Below are 15,916 nucleotides of genomic sequence, written 5' to 3' on the forward strand. Positions count from 1 at the left end.
TAAACTGTTATGGGGTGATGCTTAGATCATAGAGTGGTTTGGGTTGGAAGGGACCTTTTAAAGGTCACCTAGTTCAATGCCTCTGAGTTGCTGTTTCCTGAAGGCTGCAACTAGAGGACTTGGGCCTCCCACAGAAAGGTGCCATATAAGCTCAACTTTGGTGCTACAGTGCTTTTTTCCCAAGTAAATCTGCTGTTGCTATGAAGTTTCAGGTGACAACATAGTAGTCATTGTAGTAGAAATAGTAATAATAGTAATAGTAATAGTAGAAGAAGTACTAGTAATAATAATATTGTTATTAAGATTAATAACATTAATAATAATAATAATAGTAGTAGTAGCAGCAATGCTGTTTTATAAAAAGGAAAGGAATAGACTGGAGTAGAATATTTCAGTGAATATTAATGACTACAACAAAGAATAGTTTCTTTATGATGCAGAGTCTTTTTCTGCATAGATTTCATTCTGCATCCACAGAGTGAAGTGGATTTGTACCCTTTCTTGATGTGAAGTTCTTGTTGTCAGGCCCAAATGTCCTGGGGTGCAGGAAACTGTTAGCTAGTGTGGGCAGGGTGGATGTGCAAGGTGAGACACTGGGGATCTCCAGCTTTGTCACAGTGATAGGAGTAACCAATGGCCTCTACCTGTCTGTGCTTTTCAATGTCCTCCAGTGAAAGGCTCGTGGTCTTGCTGGACTCCCTGGTCTCACTGCTCAGCCACCTGTGGGGGTGGGCACTACCAGCGCACGCGGACCTGCACCAACCCCGCTCCGTCCAGCGGGGAGGACATCTGCATCGGGCTGCACACCGAGGAGGCCCTCTGCAACACACACCCCTGCCAAGGTAGCCGCTCCTCATCCCTGCTCCAGCTGGCTTCCAGGCTGCTGCGAGCAAGGCACAGCTACAAAATGTTTAAAAAACAACCAGAAATACCACAAGTTACAAGTTTTTTGGTCATTTATTCAATGTCTGTTGAGCCAGGGGATAAGGAGACATCCCAGTATCAACTGCATTGGAACTCCTTCCTCTTTATGTGTTCACTGGCCATTGCTCTGGCATTCTGGTGCTGGTCAAGCAAAATTTTGCTAATGGTTAATCTCTTTCAAGTAATGGAAAAAGCAGGAACTTGGTTCTTCAATGTGGAAGTTGACCTGACAAACAAAAGGAGTCATGAGGCAGCAATCTGTACAGTTGCTGAAGGACAGTCCTTCCTTTTTGTTTCACAGACAACAGATCAGCATGTGCTACAACTCAGAGGACAGGGTTTAGATTTGTGTATTTCTGATCCAGTGCAGGCTCAATCCTGTCCTTAGGAACCTCAGCAAAACTCTGTGAATGCTCTAATTCGTGCTGGCTGCTTGAGGTGTCTTTGGAGGCCACATCACAGCTTGGACGTCTTGGTGCAACGTTGCCCCACCCTGCTCCTTGTATGTCTTTGACCAGAGAGCTGATGTAGGAGGTTTTAAGACAACTTTGTTCTGTGAAGTGCTCCACCAAGGGTTAGTTTAGTCCACATTAAGAGAACTACAACCTGACAAGTAGAGTGCAATGCTTGCACTGAGAAAATTAAATCCACTAAGGATCCATGGAAAACATGTGTGAGAGAGGCCAGGCCAGGATCTGGGATCCTTCAGCATGGGAGAAGTCTGATATGTACAAAGCATCCTTTTCCTTCTTGGTGACACTGTGTGTGTGTTTTGCTGCCCCTGGATTTCAGGTGGCTGGTCGGAGTGGTCAGAGTGGAGCCTGTGCAATGAAGAGGGCATCCAGTACCGCAGCCGCTACTGCGAGGTGCACAGCCCGGACTCCTCCCAGTGCGTCGGAAACAGCACTCAGTACCAGGAGTGCCTCTACAATGAAATTCCTGGTATGTACTGGGTCATCCAGGAGGACAGGGTGGGCCAGTTCGGGAGAGAAGCTCATGCCTGGACTGTCAAAGTGGGCTGAGATTTTCTCTATTAAAAATTGGGCTTGGATGTTTCTAGAAAAACAAGGAAATAGATAAACGTTATAAATTCCCTTGTGGCAGGCATGGGATAAATGGCTTTCCCTTAAGCAGCTTAGCATTTCTTTTAAACAGAATTACCTTGATCCGTAACGAATAACTAGTGTTGCTTCACCTGAATTGAAGCTTTTAAACTTGTATGGTTTGTCTTAGGCTGGGTTATAAAAATTGTCTCTGTTCTCAGTATGCATATGGGCAACAGAAGGTCGTTGATTTCAGGTATCCAAAAAGCATCCCAAAAGAGATAAGAATTAAGGTGAGGCAGATGCAGATAATTGGGGTATGAAGGTGGGAGATTAATCCAGGGTCTAACAGAGCAACACTATTGATGGACAGATGGTCATCAGCATATTCCACCCTGTGCTTTCTGGAAACTGAATCTCTCAGGCAAATATCTGATATGGGTCTAAACTGAATAATGCTTTTCCACATGTTCTTTTTTTTGGATTACATTGCACTGACTTAAAAATCTGACATCTCTAGGCAATGGTATTCTTTTTCATGTTTTTTTCAGCTAACACCTTTTCCCTAAACTGAAGAAGCTAAAGAGTGATCAAGTAACAGAACTGGAATTATAAGATCTTTGGAGAGGTTTCGTTGCATGTGTTTCAAACCATGAGCCTATAATTCAATTTAGAGAGACTCTCAGCTTGCTGCAGAACTATGAACACCTTCTTGTGTCTGAAACACAAAGGGTTTAATTACTTGAAGAAATAAAGGGATGGCAAAATGATAACTTTCTCCAATCTTCTTTCCTTTGTTTAGTGATCCTGCCAGCCTCCAGCATCGATGAGAGCACGAACTGTGGAGGTAGGTTACCACTAACTATATATCTTATTTTTATCTTAACCTGACTTCTTTTCTCCCTGTGCAGTATCAACCAAACCATTAATCTATACCGCTCATATCCCACTGATAGCCTTAATTCCACTGGAGTCTTGCTGTCTGAGTCAGACTGGAGGAATGTATCTCATGTCCACTTGTCAGGTCCAAGACTTTTATTTATTTGGAAGTTTGGGTTGGCCACTGAGGGTCATTAATTACCAGAGAGCAATTCCTTGTGTCTCTCTACCTCCAGGGTAAATGGTTCAGGTGGAAGAAAGGGTTATTCCCCATTCACCACTGTAAGCCTCCAGCTGTTTGGAGGCAGGTGTTTTTAAATAACCTATAAAGATTTCAGTGAACAGGGTCTCTTAAACAGATCCTTTGCTGATATAGGATGAGATTAGAGGTTTATACTTGTCCTCCAAGCACTTCCTTTCATTCAAGTTCTCACCTCTCACAGAAACCGTGTCTTCTTTCTACATGTAACATGGAAAGGTCCAGCCATTAGTGTCACTTTTCCACCTCCCTGGGAGCCCCTATGATAAAAATGCAGACTGAAGAAAATGGCAGGTTCCTTTAATGTTTTAAAATGCTAGTTTCACACTAATGGCCATGCCAATTCCTGCTTGCGTCACATCCCTGCTTTCCTGAAATCTAGATGATCTTCAGGCTGCCAAAATCTCTTCTCCCTGTAGAGATCATGGCAAAAACAGGCATGCCACCTGTGGCATGGAAATGTGGATTCTCAGTTTGCAACTGAGGGCAATCAATGCAATTAAGATTTCAGCTCCTGCAATGTAACATTTGGCTTCCTGCATCACTCCTTCTCCCTCAGAGGGTGCAATGGTTCTGCTTTGATTCCAGGATCCTTTGCTATAACTTGCACTCTACTGTTATACACTGTACCCACATTTCCTTCTTTTTCCACCACCACTGTGCTGTTGCTATATACATTTTTCCATAGCTAATATTATTTATTAATGTAGTGTTCTACAATATTTGGCAAAGAAGCCAATCAATAGAAATTCTGTTGATGCATCTCAGAAAATCTATATTTTCAAAGTGATGAACCAGAAAGCTTTCCCCTGGGGACTCACATGCTGCAAACAAAATAATATTATTTTTTTCCCCCCTAAGATACAGCCAAAACTCATTTGAAAAATCAGATGGGTGTTTCAAAGGTGAGAGTGAAATAGGAGAGAGCTTTATGTTGTGACTTGCAAATGTGGCAGTGAAATGAAACATTCACTGCAATATAAGCAAATCTGGGCAGGAGGAGAATGTGGTAGCATGTCATGTGACTTTACTGAACACAGTTGCATATTCTATGTTTTAGGTCTCATGAGTGATGCAAAACAGGCAGAGGTTTTTAGAAAGGAAATTTATTTTTTAAAAAGTCTAGTGACATTTAGTAGGAAATTATAGTATTTCTGCTGGGTTTTTTGGGACCATCATCCAAAACAATAGAAAATGGTAATCTTGCAATGGAATTTTATAATGTGGTTTGAAAAATAAATCTAGCTCATCAGTTTATTAAATTCTGAATGGTCCCTACTGTAATTATGATTGAAGTGCATTACTTTGCTGTAGAACTCTACTGGTGTTGTTCTTTTTAAAATCAGAAGGATATTTTTTAACTAGAGATTAGACGAGAGTCATTGACTAATGGGCAGAATCTGCTATCTGAAAAGGATATCACTTAAAATGTAAGATGGCACCAAAAAACTGCACACCGTGATCAGACTAAGAATGAGCCTCATTTAAAGCCACTCTCAGAGCAGCCCCATTTCTCTGCACACAGTCAAGTCAACACAGCAGTCTGTCCAAATGAATTGGCTTTTTAAGTGTTAAGGGAAATTTACCGCTGCAGTCGCCACTGAGGCGATGTGACTGACCCTGGGGCCAGCAGTCAGGGGGTCCCCTCGGGCTCTAGGGCCTCTGTCATTCCTCTTTGAAAGATGGCAGAGCAAAGGCAGAGGATAAGCATTTGGAATCAAATAGCTGATTCCTTTCTGTTTAGTCCCCCCTGCACATAGCAAGATACAAGTCGTAAAGTTTTGCCATCCCATAATGCCCCTGGTTGCTTTGATAACTTGGTGGCTCTAATGGTCTCTACTGCTTGTTCTGTTGTCAGAGGAGATCTGGTGGTGGTGTGTTTTACTGTGGGGTGTGAGACACAGTGAGGTGAGGGAGGAACGAGAGTGCTGTTTGACTTTGCCTTCCCCCACCAGTCAGAGCTGTGAGTTAGGTGCTTGCCAGTGTGTGGGCTGCTCAGCTACTGCTCCTTCCAGAGCTCAGTGCTGGCCTTGAAGGGTGCTGGTGCAATCCCACATGGAGAGATCTCTGCAGGAGGCTTTTATAGCCAGCACCTGCCTGCTACTGATTTCCTATCTCTGCAATTTGCTGAGAAAGCCAACAAAGAAGTGTTTTTCAAGCACTGTCCCCCTTTCCTTTGTCCACTTTATCTTTCCTGTTCTCCGGAGGACCTCTATTTCACTGTTAGCCCTACAAATACACCTCAGAGGTAGCGCAGACCAACCAAGGCAATGCCATCCCATGAATAAGCAAGAATGCTGAGCACACTTGGATTACAAGGGGGAGGAATGTGTATCTCCCCCACCCCACACACAGTCCCATAGGCATTTTGGGCAGCCGACAAAAAGTGCTTTTCCCTCCCTTCCTTCCCCTTCAGAGAAACACTGAGCATTTTTATCCCCTTATTTCCATGACACGCACATGCTTTGGAATCCATTAATGTGCATTGTTTGTATGGCTCATTTCTTTAGCTGTCAGCTTAACATAATGTTTAGTTTCAATATCAATAGAGGGGAGAGAGGAGAGACAGGGAGGGAGCTTTGAGAAAACAATGCATGAACCTGTTAAACTGCACAAGGCAGAGCTGCAGTGGGGAGACCGATTTGCAGGGAGATTATGTCAGTTTATGTTAGAACGTAAGAGTCTGGCTTCAACAGCTTATTAATGTTGATCCCGAGATGTCACTGCTCTGATTTGCACCTGTGGTCTTGTCAGGGGAGGGAAAAGGGCTGTTCTTTAAAAATAGCATCTCTTGTCATTTCCCTTGCAGGTTTTAGTCTCATCCATCTGATTGCCACTGGGGTCTCCTGTTTCTTCGGCTCCAGCCTGTTAACGTTTGTGATTTACGTGTATTGCCAGCGCTGCCAGAGGCAGTCCCAGGAGTCCACTGTTATCCACCCAACCACTCCCAACCATCTCCATTACAAGGGCAACACAACCCCCAAGAATGAGAAGTACACCCCTATGGAGTTCAAGGTAGGGTACTTGAGGAGAAATACCAAAACCAGCTTGATACTGCCTAAATAAATTCTGTATTCCTGTCATGTTTGGAACTGGGTAGGTCTGTGTTTCTGTGCCCAGCTGATGGCATTATACATGGGGTTGAAAGGGCATTTAGCTGTGCTGTCACAAAGGGGTTAAAAAGCCTCATTACTGCAGTGGGATTTTGTTCTGTTTCACGGTCCTGATGAATGCCAGTCTGGCAAGTACATACCAAGATACTCCAGCCCATTCTGACTATTGAATGTATACAAATTGTCCTCTAAAAAAATCAGTAAGAGCTCAGTTCAGTGCATTGTTAGTGCATGGTAAGAGGAAATGGAGGGGAGGAAGAATAAAAATGGAAACTTCATTGCACAAATAGCTGGGAAAATGTGCATTGGTAGGATGAGATTTTGGAAATTCTTTGGTGACTGCCAAATTGGAGTGAATGAGAAAGCAGAGAGGGTTTTGCCCCCCTCTATCAGTACTGGACAGAAACTTACCCCAGGCAGCTGTGCAGAATTCAGTGACAGTAGCAGAGTGGGGAGCTGAAGCCCGTAGGAGATGAGTGCTGAAGTGGCATGTGTTGTTGGCACGTTGGCTTGCTAAAGTGAGCATGGCCCATTATCAGAGCAGATAGGACCCAGGGTGCTGCAGACAATACCCTGAGACTGCATTTGAGCATCAGCCTCCTGGTGAAGCGTGGGATCAGAGCAGTGAGCAGCGGCAAGGGTGGAGGGGCTTCATGTCACCACAGGAGGAACAGCCTGCCTAGGGTCACTTGAACAGTGTGGAGCATGATTTGGGACAGGAACACAAGCCAGAAGGAAGCCCTGCAGCTGCTTGTTCCTTTGTACAGCTACGTGCTGCTGACATTTTGATTGGCTACCTCTGCTGGTCTGGCCTGGCTTCTCACTGAGACCCAACAATAAGATCAGTGGTGGGACTGTTGCCACAGTCTAAACTCCCTGGGTGTTGAAGACTCTTTCTAAGTAGGAATTGTAACGCTGGGCACAGTGAGACTCCTGATACATGGCTATGATTCACAGTGTGAATACATATCAGAAATAAGAGCTTGCATCAAATAATTTGAGAAGAGTCAGTGTTGTTTTGCTGTTTTAAAGGAAAACAGTTTGAGCTGGAAAATAGCTGACCAGTGTGGTAATAAGAATGTGGTGAAATCCTTGTTGGGCATTGCAGCCTCTCAGAGGATACTACTGCCTATAAATGCAGTCTCAAAACCACATTTGCTAGCAAGCTTAAGGCTACAGTTGCATACAGTTTAATAAGAGTCCAGCATCATAATGCAAGTCAGCATAGATTTGTGGAAAGTAAATCATGTCAAGCAAATTGGATTCCTTTTTTAAATTAAATAAATATTGATCTAGATAGGAGGGAAGCAGCAGACATATTGGGATTTTCAGAGACTTTTAACAAAGTTTCATGGGATGCATTATTCTAGACACTCTGCATATGCAGGTTCAGTAATAAATTATTAAGACAGGTAAAGAACAGGGACTTGATCTTGGAAGCATCAAACTTCCAAGTAATCCTTTCAGTTAGGGGAGCTGTTGTGGCAAAGTCAATAGGAAGACCCAGATTAAAAAGGCTTGCAGAAATTAAAAAATGAGCAAGAGTATTCCCTTGTTTCTTATATGGCAAACAATAAAGAAAAGACACAAATCTGGTTTTGTGGCCAAAAGCAGGTAGTTAGAGGGCTGGATTTATGTTAACATTTTCTTCATGATTCATACTGTGCTATCATATGTTATCAGATGATGCTAAAATAGGCAGAATGGTTAAAATTTAGAAGGATGAGGTTGTTCACAGAACGATCTTGATCAATTGGGTAAATGGGTTATGAAATGCACTATGTCTATGTCAAGTGGTGCAGTGAAGTAGAAGTAATAACAAAGCTAAGCAAAGTTTAAAATAGCAGCAGATTAGTTAATGTGGTGTCAGGAGGGAGTTGACCTCTTTGATAGATCCATCTCTGAATACTTGATCTAGTGTATAGTAACAGTGAGCAGCTGTTAGAGTCTTCTTTCGAGGGACATAAAGAGCTTAGGCATTAGATCAAGGTTTGAAAAGTCTGGTTTATTTAAAGGGAGGCATTAGCTAACTGAGACTGTATGACTTACATTCGGGGAGAAGGGACTTGGACACAAGGAGAGATAGACCAGATGGGGCTTATTTACAGAATGTTAGGAAGTGAAAGAGTTCAAGTGCATAAATCTGCAGTCATTGGACAGACCAAAGCTAAATGTTTAGGAGCAAGGGGCTACTTGCTGAGAAGAACTCAAAGTCATACACTTCAGAGTGGTGAATGAGGCAAAGAGATTTACAGAAAGGGTAAAATCTATTTGTCAAGTGAGGCCTCTTTTTCTCCATTCCTGCTGAGTATTTCCTTCTGCTCACCTTCTCTATTGCCCCTCCTTTCCTAAGCTCTTGGCTGAAAATTTCTCATTTCATACTACAAATCTGCCACTCCTCAGTGTTCCCTTGAAGCATATAGCATTAATGAAGTAAAAGGAAAGGCTCTGTGTGCTCTGTGCTGTGTAATTACTTATGGAACTTGTTATTAGCCAGGTTTATATTTAGGAATAACTGACAGATTTTTTTTAAGGGTTAGCAGGGAGATTTTTCATGCCTTCAAGGAGCATGTGTAGTTTTATTGTGATGCCACAGAATTAACATTAAAATGATGGAGAAGCTAGAATTCACCTTCCTGATAAGGAGGGCTGGACTGAGCTTGGGTGTGGGCTTATCTGAATTTGAAATGTGTACATTTGAAAGAAAGTGCAAGGACCTGAGGTTCCAGATTCTAAACCCAAATAAGTTTGTCTTCAGCAGATACAAAGGAAACCACCCTCAACATTTTTTAATGAAAGCAAAAGAATAATTGTATGTGTGTGTATCTGTGTGAAAGAGTTAATAAATTCAGGATTAAGGAAATAGAGGGTGTGGAGTCTACTTTTCAGTAACAAAAAATGATAATACATAGTGACATTATGGTAGCAGAAGGCTGGCCATATGCACAAGTTTATTATTTTCCATTCTTTGATAATAACAAGCCTTCTGCAACCATCTTTAGTTTGTTTTCATCTTGAAATATCTCTGCTCTACAACCAGCAGGTGAACACTGTAGAAAGTTTGGCAGTGTTACATTCAAATGTACAGCACTGAATGCAAACTCATAAATCAAGGTAAATTTTATATGAAGGCAGATTTTAATGAAGGAAGTGCTAGCTGATATGAGCCTTGTTGGCCAGTCCAGCACAGCACTGCAGTAATGCAGATCAGATGTAAATACCATACATAATGGGTGACCTATTGATCATGTAGCTGATGCTAACTTGCATAGGCAGTGTTTTGCAGAAGCATGTTTTATTTTTGTTGGCTCCTTTTCCCTTCCTGTTCTGCTTTCTCAAGAATGATGTGAGGTTTATTATTAGCTATTTTAGCCAGGATGCCTTGAAAGATTTCATGCATATGCATTTACCAGCAACACGTTGATTTTGATTTGGTATTCACAAATCGTAGGGGAGAGACCTTTTGGGTCACCTAATAAGCAGTTCATGTTTCATTAATTGGTTGAAGTTCAAACAACACTCTGACAATATTGAAGACTGTGCAGAACAAAAGCATAATGAAATAAAAATTATCTGCTCTTCACATTTTGGCATGATGGGTTACAGAACCACCTACAACCTTCCCAGTACTTCCACGCCAATTATATAATAACTGCCTATCAAAGCAGTGAGGAGATCTTCTATTTAACATCTTGCTTCAGCTGCTCCATGCCTTGTGTGAGTTACTTAGCACAGCTGTGCTGATGGAAAGCCAGATGATCCTGCAGTAGAAGCAGGAGGATGTAGGGTCAAGATTGAGCCCTTGTGAATTAGGATCTCTTGGAACAGCCACACATGGAGAAAGGGTTTGGACTGAACTTCTTCCTATTGCTAAATCCTCTGCCAATAAAGGGAGCCAACATTTTATTCTACAAGGGATTTGGACAAAGGCGTCTGCATATTGGGCCAGATCCAAAATCCAATGGCCTTTGGATCTGGCCAGATGGGATCAGTGAGAAACGTAAGTTGCAGGATGGTTTTGATGATGATTCTGCAGATTTGCTTTGCGATTGTGCTGGACAGACCTCCCTCTGTCCTTCCTTCCTTCCACACAGCTTTAGTCATGAGTCACGCAGTAAAACTCTCTGTGCTGATGCCTCAAATAAGCTGAGGAAGCACCTGAGCATTGCATCTTCTCTGGCATCAGCACTGCTGCTGTAGGAACTTAGGGCCAAACACTGAAGCAAAACAGTCATTTATGTCAAGGATTAAATTTATTGTGGGAAAAGATGAGGTGAGATTGCAGGATATGGCAATGAAAGAGGGAAACTAAGTGTTTGATGTATTGCTTGATATCTGACTTTTCTAGGACATTAGAACAATACACATTAACTTTAGTAGAACTGTGAGTCCTGCACTTGCCTAAAATTATACAGCAAATATAGATGCAGTTACCAGAAAATGGGGGGAATAATCAGTAGATCACTTGGACTGTATAAGTTAGAAGCTGCAATGAATATTTTCTAATGAAGTGAGAACAATGCTGTTGGGAAACAAATGACAGAATGCAGAGCAGACACCCCCTGTGAAGGACTCCGGGCCCTGTGATCCACACTTCATTACTAATCCCAAATAATTCATGGCAATAAAATACTAACAAGGAGAGCTGAGACACAGAAACCAATTCTGTCTTTGGAAGATTAATCCTTCTGAATAGAATAACACACTGCATGCTTGGTGTGGCTTTCAACCTTGCAAAAATTAGCAAAAAGATTAGTTAGTTGGTTTGAGCATGGTGCTAATAATGCCAAGGTTATTCTGTATGGGCCATTCTCTTGAGAGATGGACAGGATGATCCTTGTGGGTCCCTTCCAGTTCAGAATAGTCTGCAATTTTATTCTGTGAAAAAAATAGTAGTTCTTAGGGTATAGGAAAGTGAATCTCTGTATGGATTTTAAATGTCTCTCTCGTGGTGATGGTCATTTTCATTGCTGCTGAAAATCACACCTTTTTTATAGAGAGGAGGCAGCCAGTGGTTTAAGTTAAAGCTATTTAAACTGCTGTCAAGTGCCCTAGAGGAATGTTTGTCAAAGTCAGCCTTGGTCTTTGAGAATGTTTGCTTCTCCATGGAAAACTTTGTTTCAGTGTCCTGCAGTTAATTTGATGTGTTGTTACTTCAACTAAAATTGGCCAACCCATTTATTTTTGGTGATCACAGCACATACATTGATAGCACTGTGATATAAGCTTTTTTCTTTTCCCAGTGACCCTTTCACTGAATCGTTCAAGCCCCAGGAAGTGGCTGTAATGTTCACATATAAAGCAGTAGCTGATGATACCCAGTGTTCTCAAGAAGTTATCAACAGTGTCCCTGAAGTATTTGCTTTAGCTGCATGGTGTTAGCTGATGTAATCAGCTGGGGGGAAAAAGCCATATATATATGTATAGATATAGTAAATCAGATTGAAATATAAATTCTGTTCCCAGTGAATTGCATGTTTAACAAAGGCCATTTCCCTTGAACAAAGTGGCATTTAAGAACATTAAGTGCTTGAATGGTAGAGTACATATTTTTAGTACTTACCATGAGTATAGTATTATTTGAAATAGAATAGTAGGGGCAGGGGGTTGGATTGGCAAAGAAGCATTGTGCCCTTTCTTGTATGATCCTGCAGTTGCAAATATCACTTCAGGGGACTCTTGATTTGCATAATGCCTACTATGAAGGGAAAGCAAGAGAGCTTACTGATGGGGAAAAAAGGATTAAGTGGTGCGTCTCAGTCAAAATCTATTAGTGTCTTTTCTCCCTTTATATCATTGGCTCGAGTCAAATTGAGCAGTCAAGCATGCCTGGAGGTGTGGCTGTCCTGGTGATTGTGCCCAGGCAGGGATGTGCCTCTCCCGGTGCTGTCCCCAGCCCCTGGCAGCAGGGGCTCAGCGGGCGCTGTGTGTGACTCACAGATAGCGCGCTCCCGTAGATAAAGTATTTCAGAGTAGGGGAGGGCGCCAGTTCACATCGGAGTGCTACCTTGCTCCTGCTCCCTCTGGGATACTAAGCAGATGCTCGCAGCAGTCCCCCGATGGGAATTGAGTCCCTGCTCCATCTGTTTTTCATGCAAACCCTTGCTGCTTCACAGGGTGTTGCTGCTCCCTGTAGGGTGGGAATCCTCACTGTTCCCTTTTCCCTACCATTTTTAAGAGAGTCTGGCTTTTAAGATGACTTTTTGTTTTTAAGCCATGTTAAGAAGTTTTGACACTGTGGGTAGATGTTTCACAGTATCCTGTCACGTTTTTCTGTTTGTTAACTCAGCCTTCTCTGCTCCCCCTTTACAACCAGGCACATCTCCTCTACAGCCAGGTTAGGGATATGGTCCATGCTCTGCCTTCTCACAAACTCGATCATCAGGGATGCTCACATGAGCCTTTCTTTGGAGAAGTATTACTGCAGCTGTGATAATCTGTTTGTAGGCAGACAAGTTTCGGTTTGTTTTTAATTAGATCAATGAGTGTAGCTGGAAAATCTGGCAGGTTTTTGAGCATGTAAGCTGCTGTTTCAGAACTGAAGACAGACAGATGTGTTCTAAAGCTTATCTGATTTTTCCGGCTACACTAATTGATCTAATGACTGATATTACCTTTTTCTTGCAATTTTCCCCTTTCCTAATTTCTCTGAGGTTGACATGCACAAGCCTGCACCCACCCAGCTGTGCTGGAAGAATAATTAATTGAAGAACTACAGGAATGGGCATAACAAAATTGCACTGGACTTGCTGCTGCTTACTTACATGAGTTCCCTCTACTGGTCAGCAGTGGAATATTTCAAATATACCCTTTCCTCATTTGCTAGAAGTTAATGGTTCTCCCTTGATCCAAGTGCTTGGGGTGATTCTCTCCTCTTTATCAAAGCTCTGGCTAGAAGTGTTATGTGTATTAGCTGAACCAGGAAATCCTCAGTGCCACCAAGATGTGCAGGAGGAATTAATTATGTGTTTGCCGAAGACTTTAAAGGGAGCCATGAAAGAGGCAGGGAGCTAGAGTAAAGGGAGAAGATAATATTAGACAAACAATCAATATCAGAAAACATATAACCTTTGTGCTACACTTGGAGATGAGCTGCCTTGCTATTCTTCTTAAACAGTTCCACTTGCAATTAATGGATTCTTAAGTAGAGTTATAAAGAAATTGAGCTACATGCATACAAAATAAAGATAGCTGTGTCAGTATTCAGGACTAGAGCTCAGTTTCCAGTGTTTGGCAGCTCTTGAGTGAGGACTGATGGAATACTTGAGCTTTTTTTTTCTTGACCATGACTGCACAGTCCTGAAGAATCATTGAGAGCTCAGGGCTGCTCAGGATTCACTGGCTGCTGCCACAGCATGAGCTGCACAGCCTGGGGAAACACTACAGGCACAGCCACTTTCCCTGGTGCATCATTTATATATACACGAGAGGTTTGGCCTAGGGGAAGCAGGAGTAATTCTGCCTGCACTCCCATAGAGCTGGGGGAATCCTCGTTGAGTCAGCTCTAATATTGCCTGAGATTTGGCACAAAGCATGTGAATACAGGAAAGAACTGAAAATCTGTGGGTGAATGAATCTAGATGGACTCTATCCCAGAGTCTCTGAGAACCAGCTAATGAACAACTCCAATTACCTTTATAAATATCAGGGACCTTAGGCAAACCCCCAGTGCCATGAATTGCAAAGGTAATACAAAAGTGTTAGTGAGAAAGCAGGCTCATTTCTGCCCTGCTAATTGAGTCACTGTTAAGCTACAGAAGTGCAATGCACTGAAGTCCCACAAGTAGCATGAGTAAGTCTGTGTGGGAAATGTCAGTTGGATTTGGGGATCAGACAGAGCATCTGTGAGCATACGGGCCCACAATCGCTAGAAAAAGCCCAGGCCTTCCCCATTCAACCAAGCATATCAATGGGGTGTTAAATCCTGCTCTGTCTGTAAAATTTGGCAGCCAGGGCTATACTAGAGAGTGAAACCAGGAGAAACAAATGGGATTGACTCAACAGTGCTTTCACTTACAGCAGTGGAAACTCATTGAAACAAATCTGTGTCAGTATTAATATGTAGGAAGACCTGAATTAATATTTGAGAGGCAACATATCACATACCCTGATGAAATGAAAGGTGGTTCAGCTGAGCTGACAGCTGAGCCAAGACCTAATGCTGAGCAGGGAGAAATCAAACATAATCACTTTTTGCACAGAGTTAGAGCTGCAGATTCTCAGCTGGTTAAAAATGTAGCTTCACTCGTCCATACATCTAAAGCAAAGAGGGTGGTATTGGTGTCTTAAATAATCTTGTGATGTGTAAATAGAAATTGGCTTGGACAGGAAGGCTGCTGTAGAGATTGAAACCTGGCTAATGGACTGTGAACATTGGGCAATTGTTGATGGGAACAAACAGGGCTATGGGGAGGAGTTGTTTGGGACGCTGCAAGCAGTAATGCAAGGTTTGGCTTTATTTAATATCTTCATTAACGACCTTGGAGAGAGTGCAGTCGGTGTGTTAATTAAATGAGCAGTAGATATTAAACTGGGAGGTGTGTCAAAAAAACAGCCACTGGTAGAGGACTAATGGAAAATGACCTGAGGAGGTTACAGAGGAAATAACAAGGTGAGAGGCAACATGGGGAGAAAATAAAGCAATCCTGAGGAAAATAATCAAGAAGCAGCTATTTAGAGGGTGGGAGAATTTGGAAAGCAGTAAGACTATAAGAGACTGAATGGAGTTAGCAGATGGCAAATTGGGCCCAGTTTTTACTTTTATTTTTATTACTTCTTTTTTCACCACTGCAGTTACACCTTTGCAATTCTCAGTCTAAATGCAGCACTGTGGGCTGGCACGAGGCTGCATTACTTGTGCTGGTGAATAAGCAGCTCTGAGGCCTCAAAGCTGCTTGCTTCAGTATGAGAGCAGCAGGGCAGTGGGAGCTGTGCCCCCAGACAGCCCCAGACTAGTTGCCATCAGCTGGAGCCCAGTACAGCCCAGTGCTCCAAACCTGCACCCAGTGATTAATGTCAGTTTTAAAGGGCTGTGATTATGCCTCTGGTGAATTTGTCTGAGTACTGGAGGATGCTGAGCCTCTCTAGTAACACTCTGTGTGCGTGGGGCACCCAGGAAGGGCATTCACCAAGGCAAGGAGTGCAATGAGGAGACAGTTTGCACCTTCCCACACAGCTGAGATCATGTCTGCTATATCCTGTGCATCAGCTATATTGGGAAGCAGTTGGGGCAGCCTTGAATTCCTCTTTTGTGTCTGGACACCACGTAATGGGTGTTGCCACCCCCAAATCATAGGCAAGCTGGGGCTAAATTGCAAGCTTTAGGCTAGACACCTGCACTTGCCAGTGGGAAGATTTCCATGACCTCCTCAGACTTCAGTTTCCAGTTCAGAAAAATACTTCAGTTTGCCTTACTATTACATGCAGTTTGTTTTGCCATCTTACTCATGTGCTTGAAGTCAGAGATGTGCCAAAGCATCCTTCTGACAATGGTCCTTTATGCTGCCAGCTCTGAAGGGTTTTATAAGTTTACAATGGCAGTAATATAACTTCACTCCCTCCTAAGTGCAAGGATAAAATAGCTATTTTCAAACAGCTATAAATAACTTTAGCTATTCATTTTCTGATAATTGGATGTTAGTTCTATTGTCAACCTGAGCACATCTACAGATGCTGCTGTCATTTGGGGGTTGTTTAAT

General features: G+C 42.6%; 1 protein-coding gene across 4 annotated transcripts in view; it reads left to right on the plus strand.

The window, feature by feature from the left end:
- SEMA5B (semaphorin 5B) overlaps positions 1-15,916 on the plus strand; it is a 267,003-nt gene that overhangs the window by 237,765 nt on the left and 13,322 nt on the right. For all 4 annotated transcript variants that reach the window (XM_063161768.1, XM_063161767.1, XM_063161766.1 and 1 more), the window contains 4 exons: positions 672-842; positions 1,717-1,866; positions 2,770-2,814; positions 5,915-6,120. In XM_063161768.1, the coding sequence (XP_063017838.1) occupies positions 672-842; positions 1,717-1,866; positions 2,770-2,814; positions 5,915-6,120 (572 nt within the window). The remainder of the gene's footprint in view (positions 1-671; positions 843-1,716; positions 1,867-2,769; positions 2,815-5,914; positions 6,121-15,916) is intronic.

Source organism: Melospiza melodia, chromosome 8 (assembly GCF_035770615.1).
Source record: "Melospiza melodia melodia isolate bMelMel2 chromosome 8, bMelMel2.pri, whole genome shotgun sequence".
NCBI lineage: Eukaryota > Metazoa > Chordata > Aves > Passeriformes > Passerellidae > Melospiza > Melospiza melodia.